The sequence below is a fragment of the Anoplopoma fimbria genome, chromosome 19 (genome assembly GCF_027596085.1).
Source record: "Anoplopoma fimbria isolate UVic2021 breed Golden Eagle Sablefish chromosome 19, Afim_UVic_2022, whole genome shotgun sequence".
Classification (NCBI taxonomy): Eukaryota; Metazoa; Chordata; class Actinopteri; order Perciformes; family Anoplopomatidae; genus Anoplopoma; species Anoplopoma fimbria.
In genome coordinates, this window is record NC_072467.1 from 8,692,742 (window position 1) to 8,712,366 (window position 19,625).

General features: G+C 43.0%; 2 protein-coding genes across 2 annotated transcripts; both read right to left on the minus strand.

Moving 5' to 3' along the window:
- Window positions 1-2,100: 2,100 nt before the first annotated feature.
- LOC129108771 (uncharacterized) lies at window positions 2,101-9,301 on the minus strand. The gene is made up of 3 exons (XM_054620685.1): window positions 8,734-9,301; window positions 5,014-5,051; window positions 2,101-2,534 (listed from the first exon to the last, which is right to left on the minus strand). Exons 1-3 carry the CDS (start codon window positions 9,287-9,289, stop codon window positions 2,475-2,477), a joined length of 654 nt encoding a protein of 217 aa, XP_054476660.1. The 5' UTR covers window positions 9,290-9,301; the 3' UTR covers window positions 2,101-2,474.
- A 14-nt stretch (window positions 9,302-9,315) lies between these two features.
- On the minus strand, window positions 9,316-17,090 carry LOC129107921 (zinc finger protein 536-like). Its single transcript, XM_054619531.1, has 4 exons — window positions 17,082-17,090; window positions 15,026-16,691; window positions 9,424-9,660; window positions 9,316-9,338 (listed from the first exon to the last, which is right to left on the minus strand). Exons 1-4 carry the CDS (start codon window positions 17,088-17,090, stop codon window positions 9,316-9,318), a joined length of 1,935 nt encoding a protein of 644 aa, XP_054475506.1.
- Window positions 17,091-19,625: the final 2,535 nt, after the last annotated feature.

The following is a 19,625-nucleotide window of genomic DNA, read 5'->3' on the forward strand; positions in this document are numbered from 1 at the left end:
ATTTTTCATCTTTCAAAACTTTTCAGCATTTCACTTAATATCAATCAAAAATGAGATGATTCTGATCTGGAGTTGATGGATAAACCCAACGCCATCAGAGATACTATGAGATGGCATGTCCGCCTTTTTTTCTCCAGAGAAGGGTTATTTATAGGTGTCAGAGAATGAGGATTGATTTACTGCAGGTAAACAGGATGTCATTCTCAGCAAAAGGTCAAGGTGAGCCAAAGCTTCGGTGGATAAAATACCGGAGTTTGGCATCTGTGTACTTCACTTGTCTGTCAAGCCAATCAGGCCGTGGAGGCATGACAGGACCTGATAACATGCAAACTGCCTTTTTAGATAAAGCGATGACACGATGAGTCCTTGAGTTCAAACGTGAATCAACACTGGGAGCGATGAAAAAAATGGCTTTACAATTGAAAGATGAGCCGCAGAACAGCAGCAGAGCCCTAGTATGACATTGACTACGGTTGTGAGACGTTAACTAAAACATTCATCACCGTTAGGAGTAATTAACAAACTTCCCCTGCATTAATTAAAGGCCCTGCTTTAAGGGAAACTGCGCTTAATTAGGAGGTTTGACAGGATGAGGCCTTAGGGATGATCCATATCCAGAGGGCTGTTGGAGGGGTACAAGTGACAGAATTTTCCACAACGCCGTGAGTTTTTCATGAGCATTTCTTCCAATCGCCACAAAACTCTGTGCCCTTGGTCAACTTACAAGCTGGTCTGGTCTGGCCTGATCTGGCTTGGCATGGCTCTGAAAAACTATTGACAAGTATGACAGGTCTCCGATTAGCCAGTCAGCTGGAGGCCCAGACCTTGTCACCTGTCATCTAGAGAGATGAAGGGTCGAGTGAGCAGAGGAGGAGGAGGAGGAGGAAGAAGGCGGAGAGAGAAATTGAGGGGAAAAAGAGAGGAGAGAAAGTATGGGTGGCAGTAGTGGTGTAGAGCGCTGACGGGGTACACACAAATACAAGAAGCAGCAATAAAACTGCATGTATATCAGGCCTTTGTCACCTGCAGAAGTGTTTGTGAAGCAGTCCATTACAAAAACCAGAGGGTTTGAGGATGACAAATGTGTACCCAAAGAATCTGTGATTGGATCGGGGATTAAGGGGCTGGCGCGTCTCTAAAGGGAAACAGGCAGGAGACGGACGGACACAGAGTGGAAGAAAGAGAGAGAGATGGACGGGATGGAAAGGGGACAGTAAACGAGTGTCAGACTGCCCAGGCAGGGAGACAGAGTGGCAGAGTGGGTGGGCTTTGACAGACACATGTCACACAGGCTGACAGCTCCGTCAATAGCCCCAGGATGGCCACCCTGATTGACAGCTAGCAGGTGGCGCATGAATGGAGTTGTCAGGCCGACTGTCAGTCAAAGTCACATCGCTGCGGTGGCAAGGCCCCGGCTGAACAGGCACACAGCTGCCCAAGGTGATCTCTGGGTGTACAGGCAGGCTTTTGGCACAGGAGGCTGAGGCAGCTCAGATCATGCTAAAATTAACATACATGGCAGTGGCAGCACACAATGGCCACGTTGATTGGGCCTATTTCATACTAGTGGGCAGATCTGGTACATACACACATGGCTGGTTCCACTCAATTTACAAAAAAACGAAAGAAAAAAAAGGATTTGAATGTACTATCGATGGATCTCTGCAGTTTTTCCATTTCCTTGGTTCCCCTTAATTGAGCATTGTTCCAGCACGAGGGCATGAAGCATAGGAGTTAATGGGCAATAATTATATGTGAGAGAGGCTTTCTCCCTGGAGTGGAATCCAGAACAAATGGAAGCTCCGATGTGCAACATTCTACTTCATTACATCTGCCGCGATTAAAGCCCGAACATCTGGCACCGTATCCTGACAGATAGACAAGACTTCTGGACTGGAAGGGAAATCGAGCGATATTTACAAAAATGTAACACAGGGTATTTACTGGATGAAAGAACAAGTGCTTTGGGCAGGCACGGTACATTCTCCCTATCAGACAAGTGTTGAACTGATAGATGCATGTAAACACAAGTAAATCGTTTGGACAATTCTGACAAAATGAACGGCACTAAATACCCTCGCTACACTTTCACATCACGACGGACTTTATTATTATTATAGGCAGCTTCTTTGCTACAGATAAATACATACTGTGGATCTTCAAGTAAACACTGGAATGTACATCAAGGTTGGTTGTTAACTCTTTTTTTTTTTTAACAATTTCAATCATCCTAACCCCTTCGGGGTGAAGCTAAAACAATAATCATAACTGTCTGTATTTGCTGTTGCCATGACAACATCAAGTCCCACAGAGTGATGTCATGCCGAGCTGGTCTCTTCCGGGCGCAAGATTATCTCCTGTGATGCTCTGAGGCAATCTGGAGGGCCTCTGGGAGGTGTGCGAGCGCCGGAGTCGGCGGTCGGGGTAAAGGCTGTTGTCAAACGGCTTGCGGTGGACACAGAGGACGTGGGTCTTTAGGTTGCCCTTCTGGGAGGCGCTGTAGGGGCAGTACCTGCACTGGAATGGCTTCCGAGCTAGGAAAAAGACAGAAGGAAGACAGAAGAGACAGACTTAATACAGTTACGGAGCTCAGACCTTGTCCTAGCTCACCATTGTGAGCAAATCAAAACAGACCAACAGCTCTGGCTCCAAACAAAACACTCAGTTAAGTTTTTATAGTAGTACAGGGTGCTGATCAAGAAAAGCTTTGTGTAAATGAGAAGGGTGGGATTGAGTCTTTGGATATTAAATATAATTTTTGACAGATCATGTTTCCAGTTTTCTAGACCAGATGTTGGCAGGTGAGAAGTTAAACCTTTACTGAGCCTCTGAACTGTCAAAGAGTGAAATAAAGCCACACACACACACACATTGAAGTTTCAATGGGGCTCAAACAAATTCCCTATTAGTAATAGTCGGCTAGAGTCACTGTGGTATTGTAGAAATATGTTAAAATAAACCAACAGTCCAAAAATGTGTTCTCATAATAACAATTTTCTCTTTCTAACACTGACACTTCATTTGAATTCCCTGTAACATAATTCCTGTTCACAAGACACAGACACATACACACACAGACAAATAAACACACACACACACACAAGTGTTGAGTTGAGGAATGACAGACGTCTGCAGCTGGGAGGCAAGGCATGCCAAAACTTCCTGTCTGTCCCCCTCTTTAGCGCCCGCTACATAACTCCGCTACAAATAATGTGAATCTACATGACAAAGCACAGAGTGTACCTTTAAGACACAAACAACAAAGCGTACCGTTAATAGCTTCCAGAAGTTTATGTGACCTCAATAAAAATCAGTATGACACCAAAGCCCGGAGGTGTAGCTAAGATCAAAACAAAAACTGTGCTGGATGACTCATTTACCTGTCTACCTCGACAGTCATGTGTCCTTGTTCACTGCTGTGCTATTTCTGAGATGTTACTTCATATAATGACTTTCTCTTTCCCCCTCTGTCTAACACTTTAATGTGTTTCTCTGTGATTCATGGTTACAGTAAACCATTATGTGCTGATGTCATTTGACATCACTTCCCAAAAACTGAGGGCTGTCTCAGCCTTTTCACCCCCGCCCTCGCCTCTTCCTCTCTATCATGCTCCTCATCAGAGCAGAGACAGCTGTATGCAGCTGAATACTCACTTTCACATCTACATAAAAAAGGTGTTTTTGGGGGGAAAAGTGGGAAAACGCACAGACGGTGTGAGCTATAAAAGGTAATGCTCCATCTGTTGGTGTATAATAACCTGATGGCCGTAAAGGACACACACAGGCATTCACACACCAGTCAGAGAGAGGATAAGGCCTGACACATCTGAATATCATCAGGATGGCACAGAGGGTTGTGTTTGTGTGTGTGTGTGTGTGTGTGTGTGTGTGTGTGTGTGTGTGTGTGTGTGTGTGTGTGTGTGTGTGTGTGTGTGTGTGTGTGTGTGTGTGTAGGAGTAGTCTTGTTGAGGGAAGGAGGGGGAGCTGTCTGGGAGGAACAATTGTAAAAGAAAAGCTTTGTCAAAATCCAGGTAGAGAGCAGTTTGTGGTGTTAAACTCAATTGTCTCTTCTCCAAGCCTCAATCAATAGAAGTGGAAAAAAACAGGAAATGGGGGTGGACAGCAAAAAAAAATAAACATTTATAATTCTGTGCATCTTCTTAATCAATCTTATTAAATTGCCATCATGAAAAATAAGCATGTAGGTAACCGAAAAATCCCACTTTTCCAAATTTTAAACATCCATTGTTACTTGAGAGACTGAAAAGATTTACCTCAATCTTGTTAAAGTCTTGTAAATGCAGTCAGACGATGTGAACAATCCCGTAGCCCATTAGACTTTCATGAAGTCAGTTAACAATAAGCCAAAAGGTCTCGCGTTCGCATCAGTCGCTTGTTGCCCTGCTTGTCTCCCCCCTCGCCTTTCTTTCTGTCCCCCATCATCTCCCTGGGTCTGCTGTTCTTTCTTCCCTCCCACCAGAGGAGAGGGGAGGTCCAAGAGAGGGCAACCTCCAAATAAGTTCCATTAATCACAGGCCACAGTCTAATGTAACTAATATTTTACAATTAGAGGAGACAGCAGTGGGCTCGGAGCCATCCATCTCTTCACCACATGAACCTCCATTCATAGGCTGCTCGAGCCACAGTTTCAGTCCCAGCCACACACACTCACACAAATACACACACACATATGTACACACACACACACACACACACACACACACACACACACACACACACACACACACACACACACACACACACACACACACACACACACACACACACACACACACACACAGATGCACAAAATAGACAGGAAATGAGAGGGGTTGAATTGTGTGGTGTTGAGGGAAAGAGTGAAGGAAGAAGAACAGAATGAGTGATTACTGACTTTGACTCTGTATAACACTGGCATTGGACTGTATTAAAGGAAAGCTCTGGTTTATTACAACTTGGGTCTTATGTAATTTTGGCCATCATTTGTATCTGTTATGATAACGTTATACTCACCAAAGTTATTGCTGAGATCTGGGAACACGGCAACATCACTATAACGAAGTCAGACAAGAAACACGGGCAGTCAGACAGTCAGACAGATTGTAAACAAGCTAACAGTACAGCCAGATTATCTAAGGAAAATCACAGGAAATTTGCACAACTATAGCATGTATGCTAGGTCAAAGATTAACCAGGAAGTCATAAACTGTGAGGGATGTTTACAATAGACAGTTTGGGTTGTAAATTCTATTGTTCACCTTAGTCTCTCAAAACAGTTAAGCAAACCTCAGAGTTTGTTTAAAAAACGTATAACTATTTGACCACTTGTGTTTCTTGCATCCTCAGACTTCTTTTTCTAGCAAAATCACTGCACCCACCATGAAAGCGTCCAGTACTAAACTCTCTGTAAAACCATGATGTGTCCTTTTAATTCTCAGGTTTATGTACAAATTTAACAAAGGAGATATAATATATTTCTTTAGGGAGTTTAAGAGGTGCTAGTAGGTAGATTTTTTTAACTTCAGACAGAGCCAAGCTTCATGTTTCCATTCTTTATGCTAGCTACGCTAACCTTCTCCTGGCTGAAGCTTCATATTTAATGTACAAATGTCAGGTTGGTGTCTTCTCATCTAAAAAAAGCCTATATTCCAAAATGTCAACTGGCCTTGGTTTATTGAGGTACTAAACAACATGTGTCAGTAGCACAGTAGTAGTCTGTAAACTTCTGGTCCGACTTTATTCTAAAATCAGAGGTTTTCAAAGTGAGAACCAGACGGTTTCTGTGAATAGAAGTGAAAAAAAAATATCACATAAGCTTTTACATTAGTTGTCAAAAGAAGATCACATAGAATGTGTGTGATTTGGTTAAAGAGATAAATCAGAGATGCAGTGGTTTTTGGGATTTTCCCTGTTTGGACAGACCTCTTTTTATATAATTGGTATAGTTGGAAATCATGTCAAACAGCAACTTAGGCTATCTTCGCTCAATTGTTTAGTGTTTATGGGATCAAATAACATAATCATGATCCCACAGGCATCCAAGAGTTGTGCAAAACAAGTCTAAGACTTTGAAAGTTGCTGCATGGGTTATGTTGAACCAACATTTAACATTTGAGGACTTTGGCTTGTTCTGCGTCAGAGAAAGCTATCAAAACAGGTTTTATTTTGGTATAAGTATTGAACTCAAACATTTTATAGTCACTTTTTCGAAAATGTAATACCATACCCTGCCTTACTTTAGTGCATTTTGGCGTTAGTTTGTACCCATACATATGTTTGCACCTGTACGCATGAATTCCCGTGTGTGAGAGTGTGTGAGTGTGTGTGTGCGGTGAGAGTGTGTTGTGTGTCATAGGCTGAGATAATGACCATGATGACAGTGGCGGGGGCCGACGGGGGCCAGAGGAGCTGAATGGTGACGGATGACACAGGGCTGAGCTCTGATGGCACACAGACAGTGAGTGATGACTGCACATCCTTCCCAGTGCTCCACCCTTCATTATCTCTATGGGGAGAAGCACCGCACAAAGGCAGGCCGCGCTGCCCTCTCGCTGCCCTCAAACGACATCTGCTCATGGAGACAGCCGCACTACCGCTCCTCTTTCACCTCGCTGTCGCTCCATCTATCTCCATCTATGGTGATCTTTCTCGCTCCTTTTCTCTCTCCTTTTTCTCTCAGTCTCTGTCACCCTCTCCGCGGAGGGTATGCAGAGGTCAGACAATGAGATAATGACTCACCCCTTTCAACCTTTCAAATCTGGGCCTTTTCTTCTTCTATGTCCTCCGTTGTTCTTTCATTCTTAATCCTTTCTTTATCGATCTTCTCATATTCTCTTGTTCTCATGTGTCTAAGAGGCCTGAAGATACCGCTGGTTCAGTTTACTGGTTAACTGGTTTAAAGTTAGATAAACCTCGAGGCATCTGTGGCGCCACATAACTGTGTTCTCAAAAATAGTTGTCCTAATTGTGCCTGTGAAAAATGAAAGCATGCCATAATACCTGGTTCAGAAACATTTAGAGGTTTTACCATGGCTTAACTTGTAGAGTGGTAAATGTTGCCATCTAGTGGTTAAGTCAAAGCAGTGCAAAGATAAGAGTTACTGTTTAACACACAAGGGAGGGCTCAGTGAGACTAATGAGCATGCAGACAGGTTCAACCAGAGGTCACCATCTGGCCAATTACCACTGCTGGCACATTGGAGCCGACCTGAACTGTCATCACAAACACATCACTCCATGTCCAAACTGCCCGGCAATATGTCACCATGCCACTCGACGTGCCATACAGTATGGAGAGGATGGGGGCAACAGGAGACAGCCCCGTGACAAAGCCACCTGGTCAGCACTGCAGACAGGACAGCCTGCCGGGCCACCTGCTTAGTTCAGTTTTAGAGGACGCTCGATGGACTCTCAATGTCAGTTACTCGTCTCAGTGTCCAGTTTGATTGACAGGTGTTTATTGTGTCTATGACGTCTTCCTCCTCAGGGAGAGAGAAAAATATGGAGGATCAATCTGCAGTTAACGAAAGGCAAGGTATGCTTGAAATAACTCGAAGCAGGAAACAATTACTTTGATCAGATTGCTTAGAAACACAAGCGATGGTCACAGTATAATGTGCTATATATGAGGTTAAAAAAAATAGTTTTCAAAATTCCGGTTATTGCTAGATTTTTAAAGGAATTTAAAACACAAGGCTTTGCTCAAAAATGACGACTGAACGGCCAGCTTTATCTAAATGCTTGATTTTGCAAATCAAGCGACTTTATATGTGATCAAAACAAGAAAGGAACATGAAAAGTGCAATGGCCATGACAGGAGTTGAAGGAGAGGGCTGCTTTTCGGGATTATTATTATAACCATCTGTACAATCAAAAAGAAAACTACATCTTGCTGTTAGAATCATAAAGAAAGGGAACAGATGTTAATCCCTAATGGAGTTGACAGGCACTTTCCTGTCTTTCACATGAACATATTGAGTTTCTGAATAATAGGGGGATCAGAGGGAAGGTGTATCATGTTGCACTCATAATACATGCATATCAAAGACCCCAGCTGTTGGATTCCCTCTCTTGAGAGACAGCATTATTAAATCTGCACTCAGCGAGCATATCACACCAGCACAAGAGTTTAAGCCTCTCCATCAGTGGGCTTCCATTGGTTTGGGTGATTTGTAACCTATCACACAAGGAGATTATATCATCCTTTAAAATGTAGGGGCAATCAGTGCCACACACCTGTGTCTTCTTTAGCCCTCATTTGAGATCAGAGATAAGATTGTGGAAGAAAAGAAAAAAATTGAAGTGCTATAAGTATAAAGGAAGTGTGTTGTTTGTAATTGGCTTGATTTATTCACACACTCTCACTCACTCTTTACACTTCCTCCGGCAGGTGATGAGGGTGGAGATACTGCCAAAAACTTTTTTTTTCTTTTTTAATTTCTGTAACAGCATCCTTGGGTTGACAATGTCAGGCACGCTAGTCAGCCACTTATATTTAGAATTTAGTAAGCCAACTGCAATATTGTTATATGGCCATCTGCAGCGGTCTATCACATTCAGATGGGTTGGTACAAAGCATCTGAAAGAAGATAACAAGATGGAAAAAAAGAGAAAAGACCAGCTTGTGTCCACTAGGTGGCAGTAGATCCTTTCAAATCTAAAGGCAGCCATGGCTTCAGTTTGATAACGGTGACAGCTGCATTTAACATACATGATATATTAGCTGATGCTCACCTGATGCACCATCTTTCTCCATGTTCCCCCCATCGTCCAGAATGGCTTTGTGTGCGTTGGCAGGTGTGCTGCTCAGGTTCCCCTGGGATCTGAGGAAGGAGAGCAGGCTGCCCTGGTGCTGGACTTGATCCACCTGTCCTGGAGTCAGGTTCTCCAGAGAGGAGATGGGAGATTCAGCCACAGCTCTGCCCCAAAGTCCGGGCTTGTCGTGCTTCTTCTCGCCAGGATTCTGGAAATCAGCCTGCCCCGGCTCCTCTGGCTCGAGGATATTATTTTTCAGTATCTTCCACTTGGCATCATTTTCATCCCCCCTCCCGAGCTCGGGTTTCTCAAATTCACCTTCACCGTCGTGACCTGTGGAGCCGGCATTCTGTGCGTTCATCTCTTCTTTTGTTCCCTGCACCAAAAGGTCACACTGATATGCAGGTTTCACGCTGAGTTCAGCTGCGGCATTAGAGTAACTTTGTAGCCGGCGGGTAATAGAGGAGGAGAGTCCATTACTGAAAACGCCAGACATCTGTACCAGTACAGGCGGAGACATGCCTGAATGAGACATGACAGACTCTGGCCTGACAGACAAATCTAAAGGCTCATACTGGGACTTCCTGGTTGGTGCAGATAAAGAGCCCTCTACACCTGCTTCTTTGTCAGTGAGGTCGGGCTGCTTGTTGATGAGCAGGGCGTTTTCACCGTGGCTCTCCAGACCAAGATAGTGGGCTGGGCTCCAGTCTTCCCTGGATCTGGGTCTGAGCTTGGGGTTGGGGTTGGGGCTGGAGCTGCTGCTGCTGCTGGTGGGCTGCAGTGGAGAAGAAAGATCCCTGCTGTTTTGCCAGTGGGGGAAGTGGTAGCGATCCAGATGGAAGCCAAGGGAGGCAGTCTGTGCAGCGGTGTAGTCACTGGAGAGTGGACACCTGTAGACTTTCTCACCTAACACAGACAATAGCAGCAAAGACACAACACAATCCAAATCAAATAAGGAAACTGTGTGTATATGAGTCATACTGAGCACTCTGTTCTGAGAAAAGTATGTACCAACAACCGTTGTCTAAACATGAAAAATGTTGCAATCCCACACCAGGCTGAGTTGAATGATTTAAGCGCTGCCCTGCAGTAAATCAAGCTTGTAATCAGCTTTCAGCTCCAGTGATCCATCATTTTACAGTATGGACGCCACCAACATGTGCAATAAATACACCCAAAGATGTTAACACCAAACAAGATTCTTCCAGAAATAATAAACAGTCAAATTCAAAGCAAGTAGAACAAGGCAGATGTCGCAGACAAGAACCTCATTCCATCAAAACCAGTAAGTGGGTTCCCCAGTCAAGAATAACGAAGTCCAACATGTGAGCAGTTCTGATTAACCGCACCATGTACTGTAGCTGAGTTTATTTTTGCTTCATACTTGTGAAAAATGGTGTGTTGGAGCCATAATTCAAAAAGTACAAAGTGTATTATTGTGGAGAATGACAAAGGGTAATTTTTCTCCTTTTAGCCGATGAAAAATATCCATCTGGGAACAAGATTTGATCCTGCTCACCATAACTTTTAATTAAAGGTAATTTAAATGTCGTCTTCCCTCTGTTTACCTACAGTTTAATCATTATAGCTATCACAGAAACTCCCTCTAGGGTTAAACACACTCCCTGTGACCATTTTGAGTTAGTGATTGTCTGAGACCTCAGCCTTGCACTGTCTTTAAACAGCCCAGCTGTTTCGCTGCCATTCCAATTACAGTAAAAGTCATCCGACGCCATTAAGCCACAAATATTGGCAGTTTATTGCCCAACACTCTCCTGGCATTTGAAGGTCAGGTCATACATTATACTGTGTCTTTTAGGGATGCGTCTGGGATTGGGAGATAAACCCACCACCGTTAATTTAATTCTATGCATAGTGATGCCTTATTGTTCTTCTTTAATGGACTAATATCTGAGTTACAACAGTGATTCATCCCTGCCAGAGAAATATCAATTTCATACACCTCAAGATCTGACCCTGAGGTAATTCTCTGAGGTAAATCTAAATCTAATGATCTGTAGTTGTTACTTTACTTTGTTTCCGACTTTATTAGAAATAACACCTTTGTGAGGTGAATGGTAGTAAAAGGAGGGCGTTTTTTTTTACTTTTTGGCTTTTCAAACGTACAATAACCGTAAAATAAATCCCATATATTACCTAAATAGAGCTGAACCTTGTGAAATTGAAAAAATCCCTGCTGAAATGGCAAATCCGTGCCCCTGAACTGAAGGCAGTCACCCCTGTTTGCACTGTTTGTGTGTCCACAGTGTGTAGAGTGTGTTTGATTTAGTGTGTGCGTGCATTGAATGTGCGCGGCGACGTGCGTGGCTGTGCGAGAGCGGGAAAGAGACTTCAACGGTGCCACACCCTTGTCTCCAGTAAGAAACAAAAAAAAAATCCTAACAGCTTAATGGAACTGGTGTCAGACACGCCATACATCTCAATTATTCTGTGGCTTAAATTACGATGACATTACCGGCCAGCTCCGAATTCAGAAAACACATATATCTGACCTCATCTTTCAGCGTGGACCTTCTTAAGCCCATTTGCGAGCCTACATGAGAGCTGTAAAACAATACAAAGAATGAAGACTCTGCCTCTTCCTTCTCTTCATTTGGACGGGTGCCATCTTTGTGATTGCCTGGTTCATGCTAACTTAATCAGTTTAAGATTTACTTACACTGCCGAGGCTCACATTATGTGAGGGGAGTAATTTTAGAGCTTAGATTTATCAACCAAAACTCCAATTACTGCATCATTACAAACCCCAGCCTCTCTCACCTAACACAGAGCAACTAATGAAGTGATGCGTATGAGTTATCCGCCCTTACTGGATGTGAAAGGCAGAGGAGAAAGGTAAATAAATAAATAAATAAATTCTTCAAGTGAGCCGTGTCTATGGAAAAAGTATGCAGCTGGGCTTGGACGAGTGATTCATTTCATATGGAAATAAGCTCTAAGATTTACAACCATACATCACCGTCAATGCAATCACAGGTTCTCATACTATATGCTCACATAGGCATTTGGCAGTTATATTGTAGATATCAAACTCTATATACAGGAAGGTTATGGCTCTTTCTATATATGCAATCAAGCACCTGAAATGCAAAGCACAAATACATGGTGTCTGGTTTGGTTTTAAGATGAAACAGAGTGAGAGAGAGAGGGAGAGGGAGTAACACACAAGACTGGTGAGAAAAACAGGGGCACCAGATGTTCTTTGATGTTTATAATAGCATATATTATTAATATTAATTAGACCACATAGTCAATGACGCATTTGGGACGTTTCCAAGTCAATTAAGCCAAATGGCATTCAGGAGATGGTGGAACAATATTTCAAGGCAGGTGTTCAGAACTCCCTGGGTAAATCTTTTTATCTGCATGCTAGGAAAACAAGCATTTTGAGCTTAATTTGAGCCTCATATCTGCAATAATAATTAAAAAGAGGATTAAAAGACAGAAGTGAGAGGGAGCGAGAAAAGCCAACAGGTAATCAGTTTAGACGAACGAGTCAGACTGGCTGTGATCTCTGAGTAAGACCTGGATTTGTTGAGCCAGACACAGGGCCGAGTTAGATAATAACCTGTTTGGTTAAAAGATGATTTTACTGTTAGCAATCACAAAGAATAGACTGATGTAACTGGAACAGCCAAATGAAAAGTGACACTCTGTAGAGCAGCTTGCTTTATCTGTGTTTCTGGGTAAACCACTGCTCATATTACCAGTCACAGTTTTACAGACGCTTATCATTTTAGGCTCTCTTAGCTGTAACGCTTACAGTAAAAGAAGTTTAAAAGCTGGGAATAAGGGACAAAACACATGTGAGGACAACATCATTACATGATGTCTGCTCATTGACCTTGAGGTTAAGAGTATTGAATGGGACTCATTAATAAATGTCAGAGCGTTTTATGTTTGTTAGGCATGTTTTCATTCTGAGCTGGGATCTAACTGGTCCAATGTAGGTCAGAGGCCTGAAGCGTGCACCCTTCATTAGTTTATCATTTTAAGAAGAGTCGTTAGTCTTAATCTCAGATTATAATTAAAGTCAAAGTGCATTTTCAAAACTGTCCTGGTGAAATATTGAGAGAAGTACTCATGACACACGCCTTCTATTGAAATCAAAACGCAATTTCTCATTTAAGATGCTGTGCTTCTGTAGTTAAAAATCTAAATCCAGCACTGTATCTGGAATGTATCGAGTAAAGACGCCGTCTCTCACTCTGACAGCCATGACTGTACTATATTTGCTATCCATATTGAGAACATCAATAACTTCATGACCACCATAGGCTGACTATGAATAATGCAGCCAGTAATTCTGGACTAATCAATGTTCCTCAAGCTGAACATCTGGCAGTGGTAATTCTTCCTCAGCATCTCTGCTCTCCTGAATTAGAAAACACTCACTCTCTCCCTCTCTCTTCCTCCACGTCCAACCATCGAGACAGACCGACTTGATCAGTTACAACCCCCCACCTCCGAAAAAACTTATCCCTGTTATTAAACCCTCATCAAGTGGTGCGTGTTCTCCATATGTGTAGGATTTACCTATCTGTCCCGCAGCAGACCTGTGTGTTGAGCCAGGGCCAGCAGCGTGTGATTGTGTTAATTAATCTGTCATTGTGAGCGCAGGGAGCAGCTGCAGAGGTCTCTGGGATATATTGTCAGAGCTAAACAATGCGGTGCTAAGCCCCCAGAGTGAGTCTACCATTACACAAGACTAAGAACAGAGAGGAAAGGAGGAGAGGGGGGGAGCGAGAGCCTGCCGGATCCATCATTGACTAAAGCAATGACGCCTGACCTTTACAATGAATTAGTTTCCATGCTTAATATTGACTGAAATTAGAGTCTGATACTGAATGTGCCATCCCAGAACTGTGTGCACTCAAATCCTCAGCTAGCCAGCTATCATAAATGTTTCTGGAAGTGACACCGTATGGTCTTGGAGATAGGGGAGAAGAGGGAAAGTAAAAAACAACAGAGCTTGAATATGTTTCTTAAAGAGCAACCAGAGAGGGATTTGGCTATAAACTGCGAGCATTTACATGTAAATATGCAGATACCAGTATGTGTGTACAATATGGAAACAAAACATCTAATGAGATTAGACCTGATCCATTTATCTCTGCTATACGGCCATCATTTAAGAGGATGCTGGATCAAATCCCACAAGAGCGCAGCAGACTTGGACGTACATAACAGCAGCACTCCAGTGGAAAATAACCACAGTCGTAAGCTGATGAGAAAACTGAACAAAAGTTTGGATTTATTTTTCTTCTCTTAACAACGCTGTTATAGCAGTAATTTAGGCTCATGATAACATGTTAGCAGGATGCCATGACAAGAAAGACATTTACCCAGAGAGCCGAATCATCCAAATCACCAGGTGGAACAGAAGACTATCAATAAAAATACCAGGTGGTAGATCAAATCATAAAAATCACTGGGTGGTATATATCAAATCATTAAAAACACCAGATGGCATGCATTAACATCTTGTGCCCCCGTAGGCAAGGGGTGGGGATGTGACGGATATAAAATAGAGGGTACTAATTATCCCTACAATTCAACATGATGCCATTATCTTTTAAAGGAAGACAAAGTCCTTGTGGATGACAGTAATATCTGTGGTGGTGTTGCTGACCCTGTGCATCATGTCCACCTACACCATGTGGGAAGAAAGATGAGGCCACAGCTGTCACTTTGCCACTATATTTCCTTTTTAAAAAGAAAACATGTACACAAGATTATTGGATGCTGAGATTTGATCCTTTGTTGTGATATTCTAAGCTGATTTAATTAGAGCAATGTAATGAGGTCTGTGATCTTACCTCATAGCAAAAACACCTGACAAACAGTGATTCAGTATGTTAATGAGGGGGACTTGCAAGACACAGATTGAACCATTGGTTTAAACCATCCAGGTGGTGAAGGCTTTCTTCCTGCATTTCCTTTCTGCATATCTAATTTCAATTAAAAGAAAAAATGCCCAAAAGATTCAGTTAAAAATTTAAATAAAGTAAAGAAATAAAAAAATAATGGACAAAATCTAATCAGCAGAAGAATTGTTCATATTTTAAATTCCTAGTATGGGTCAAGCTCCATAAACACTGGATCTTGCGGTTCCCATAACGCAACTGATAGTGTCATTCATTAGACATGATGATGTCAAAAATATATTATCCTGCCAGACTCACATTTATCCTAATCTTAAAAAAATTAAAAAAAAATCAGAAAGATGAGCTTTCCTTGACTGAATTACCTGTAGCTGGAGAAGAAGATTGTGGTCGATGGTCAAGGCCACTGCCAGAGTGGGAGCTCCCCGTCTCCGTGATGATCTCCATCTGCCCATGACGACTCCCGCTGCCTGGGCTACCGGGCCTGCTGATGGCCTTAGTGTCTGGGTCGCCGAGACACACTTTCCCATCGTCTACAGGGAGACATCTCTCAGGCAGGTAGGGGGAGCCCTGATGCTGGTCTTTAAGACCGAACATTTGCTGTTCAACAGGCAGCCCTGGTGTCATGATCTGCCAGCCTGGGTAGCTGCTGCTGCTGCTGCTGTTGAGTGCATCTCTGTTAGACATGACCTTCTGCAGAAAGTCCATGCTAGTGGAGCCTAGTGGAGGGTGGAGATGACTTAAACCCAGTAAGGAAGAGCTCTCTGCGTCCGTCAAAGGGCCTGGACCTGAGGAAATCATCCTCCCTAACATCTCCCGAACCTTCATGTCAACGCCGGCTGTGGCAAGCAGCTGGTTATAATCTTGATGGTCGGCTCTCTCAGTCGTGAGGAACCTGTTGTGGATGCGGGTGATGTACTGCGAGTAGAGGTTGTTCTGGTGGTCTTGTGTCAGGTTCTCCATGTTAACAGAGGTCTCATGTTCAGCAGGGAGATTACGCTTGGCAGCCAGTTTATTTAGGTGGACCTTCATGTGGTTCTTGAGAAACCAGGGTTCTTTGAAACGACGACCGCAGATCTGACAGCAGTGCTCAAAGGAGTCCTTGTGTTTCCTCATGTGACCTTTAAGGAACCAGGCCTGGCTGAAGGTCTGGCCACACACCTCGCAGGGGAATTCGCCAGCGGGCCTCTTCTTGTCACCGGACCCCATGGCGGGCTTCTGCCCTGATCCAGAGTCGGCGGTTATGTGTGTTGTCTCCACGTGGCCAATGAGCTCCTCCTCCTGTGAGGCCGCAAACTCGCACAAGGTGCATTTGTAGGGTTTATGTAGAATCCTGATGTGGCGCTCAAGCTCTTGCTGCTTCCTGAACTTTCCCTTACAGAACGAGCAGCGGAAGCCGGTGGGTTGGGGCTGGATGGGATCGTCATGGATGGGAGTCACTTTAGGAGATGTGGATGTGTGCGGCTGGCTCTCTGCAGCACCAGAGATGGTTAAGAATGGGGGTTTTGTTGGGACAGTCTGTAGCAGTTGGGGCTTTTGCAGTAGGTTGATATTGGATGTTTGCTGTTGGCCCACATGACCAGCTCGCGTCTGCCTGTCCCTTATTATCGCCCTTTCCTCAAGCTCATGAAGCAATCTATTCTCCTCCCTAATTCGCCCACGGCCTTTACCCAGAATGCCTTGCTTGTGAGTACGGAGGTGTATCTTCAGGTTCCCTTTCTGGGCAGCCCTGTGGTCGCAGTACGGGCACTTGAAGGGCTTCTCGCCGGTGTGCGTGCGCATGTGAAGGGAAAGGATGCTGTTGAAGCGGAAGCGCTTTCCACACAAAGGGCAGGGATACTTCCTGTTCTTGCGACTGTCATCCTGGGTGGAATTTCCCTGGGAGACAATGCTTTGATTGGTGACTCTCAAGAACTGAGAAAGCTCTGCTCTCCCGTTCATGCTGCTGAGAATCCTTGCATCCATGATTTGATTGGCCAGAAGCGCCATCTGGCTCCTAATTGGGTGGGTGGACGGGGTAATGAAGCTGTCCTTTCAGGGACTGGCTGATGTTACAGTATGGTGGTCAGGGGTGTCTGTGTGGGACGGTCTGAAGGTTAGCAGAGAACTGTGTGCTGACTGTTTGCACTTATTCAGTTTGAAACAGGATGTGGATTCATGCTGTTCAGATGAAAGGTCTGTTTGTTGTAGCTCAGACCTAAAAAGAAAACAAAAGAAAGATTAAAGTTATTCACATTCTGCCAAAAACATTATTCAAATACAAACATTTTCCAGCTCAGAAAGACCAAGAACAGGTGAGTATAATGTAAGTGGGGCTCTGAGCTGTCAATTAACAGTGTAAATCTGTACTTTTGCAGCTGCTGTATAATACCAGTGATGCACCACAAATAGGTCAGGAAATAGAGCAAAGTATGTTCTGACTTTCGTCATCCTGTCTTAATGTATACTTGTGGTTTTAGATTATTGTTGGAGACTGTGAAAATGCTGATTAAGTCAAACCACAAAGGCTTCCTCAACAAATATCTCCTCTTTACTAAAGGGTAAGGTGAGAATCTTTGTCTTGATCTCATTTTGTACTGACACACAATACTAAGGCAGCACAAACATCAAAGACTGTCTGCTTCTACTTGCCCTTCCTTTGCATTTCACAAATCTGCGCTTTAAAAAAAAAAGATTAAAGTTAAGCTTTTTCAGCAGGTCTATTGCATATTTGAATAGAACCTTTACCCGGATAATTATGTCACAGGAGTACTAAGGGAAATAAACAACTTGATGATGCAAAAAGAAAATAAATAAAGTTAAAGGAGGAATATCCAAATGGAAAGCTAAAATATGCTTCACTTCTCCCCCCACAAGCTTCCCCCCTCTTTTTTTTTTGATTCAACTGCAGCAGCAAAACAAAGCTTCAAATTCACATCGTGCTACAATGGTAGAGGTCACATAAGCGAGCCCTGCACAGCTCTAGTGCAGCACCAAAGGGCACAGAACAAAGCCTGCACTGTCCACACCGAATTAACACAGGCTTACATCATCCTGGACTGCAACCTCAGTCAGTCATGAAAATGATGTACACAAAACCACACAGATAAAAAGCTGGCAGGCTGGCAGCAGTAGTTGGTGTGAGCAGCGTGTCTGCTGTGAGCTGTAGAGAATCAATGTAACCTGCTACTGACCTAATCATATCTGACAGGAAAAAAGTGGGCAAATTATATTATAATACAGTAGACTGCTTTATATTCCACTTTATATTCCTTAACCTTAACCTGAGCACCAAAAACAGATGGGGGAGCAGAGGATGTTCCCCCAACGTCCCACCAACTCTCAAGGATTACGATCATTTGAGCTATTATCGCATTTGAATCTATTAATGTCATTACTGTACTGTAGCCTTGGATGTGTAATATTGTACACTGTATCCAGTTTGAAGGCTGCGTCAAATCAATAATGACTGATCAAACTCGGCTTCAAATGGCTATGCGTCTGCAGCATCAAATAACTTGGAATGCTGAATAGTTGTGTATGCATTTATTTTATTATAGTAACATAAGAACCAACTACCATTCCTTCTCCACAACCTTAAGAACTTGGTTCATTAGAAATATAATGTGTGAACAATAGAACAGTGAGGTATTTTTGTGCTGTCTTTTTTGTCATTATTATGTTTCGTTTAAGACAGAGTACCGATACAATACCAGTGTTTAATTACCGTAATAAGCCCTATGTCTTACTTTGTGGAAGTGACTGGGATCATTTTATGTTTTAGGCAAAATCAGACTCAATTTAAACATTGCTTTCTTAACTGAATTGTTATTTATTGTTAAATTAATAAATCGTACAGCAGCAACTTGATCAGACTTGAATTACAATTCAAGTATAATATTTTTTAAAGCTGCAACTAATTTCAGTATACAAATATATAGTTTATTGTAAATTGATCGGCTTCTGTGGCACAGATACCTGATCAAACTATTCAAGTCCATATCGGTATCCGTATTGGTTTATCCTTTTGTGAGAGCTGCTCCTGCTTGTCATAGTCACTGTACATAATATCCACACTTCACAAGGCCTAACTATCTGTAGATCCTGTGTGTGTTAAGGACTGTCTGTCTTGTCTCTATGTAGTGTAGGCTCCCTTTTATCTACATATTGCTTTCACTGCTTTTATCGATTGTATTTCCAACACTTTTATTCCCAACATCTGTGCTTTAAACAACTGCTTGCCTGGGGAAAACAGATGAAAATTAGCCTGGCTTATCTTCAGAAATGTTATTAATATGCACTGTCACTGTCAAATAAAGTACTAAACTTAAGTATTTATCAATGCATGTGTGATCTTAAATAGCCGTCATGGCCAGCAGGCTAAAAGCACGAGTGAGGCACTTAATAAAAGAGCAACCCAAACTAAACACAACTTTAATCAAAGATTACCACTAGATTTAATGTAAATAAAGGCGTTCAAGATAAAATGTCTGACAGTGAGTCTAAGCCACCTGCTGCTGCTGCTGCCTATGGTCCATAGCAACCTGAATCAGTCATGAAAACATACAAAAACCACACAGATAAAGAGCTAGCGCGCCTGCAGCCATGGCTGGTGTGAGCAGCCTGTCTGCTCTGCACTGAGATCAATGTAAGGAAACGGGCCTGACCTAATCATATCTGACAGGGAGAAAGTGAGCGGAGGATATTAGCATATACCAGATCCACTTCATATTTGTTAAAGTGGTATTCCTCTGATTAACTAAGCATAAGAAGGAGGCATAAAACCTTCACTGTATGTGTGTGTGTGTGTGTGTGTGTGTGTGTGTGTGTGTGTGTGTGTGTGTGTGTGTGTGTGTGTGTGTGTGTGTGTGTGTGTGTGTGTGTGTGTGTGTGTGTGTGTGTACTAGGTTATGTAGGAATTGTTGGAGACTGGAGAAGTATGCAGGGCCATCAGGTGTTTCTCTGTCAGAGTGGATTAGGCTTGTT

Excerpts from the sequence above, each read along its gene's own strand:
- LOC129108771 (XM_054620685.1), bottom strand. The coding sequence starts at position 9,289 with ATGTCTCATTCAGGCATGTCTCCGCCTGTACTGGTACAGATGTCTGGC. Across the intron at positions 5,052-8,733 it reads GGAGAAAGATGGTGCATCAG|TGATGTTGCCGTGTTCCCAG; the intron begins GTGAGCATCAGC and ends ACTTCGTTATAG. Across the intron at positions 2,535-5,013 it reads AGATCTCAGCAATAACTTTG|CTCGGAAGCCATTCCAGTGC; the intron begins GTGAGTATAACG and ends TCTTTTTCCTAG.
- LOC129107921 (XM_054619531.1), bottom strand. Across the intron at positions 9,661-15,025 it reads ATCTTCTTCTCCAGCTACAG|GTGAGAAAGTCTACAGGTGT; the intron begins GTAATTCAGTCA and ends TGTCTGTGTTAG. Across the intron at positions 9,339-9,423 it reads TCTTGGTCTGGAGAGCCACG|GAAGTCCCAGTATGAGCCTT; the intron begins GTGAAAACGCCC and ends TGCACCAACCAG.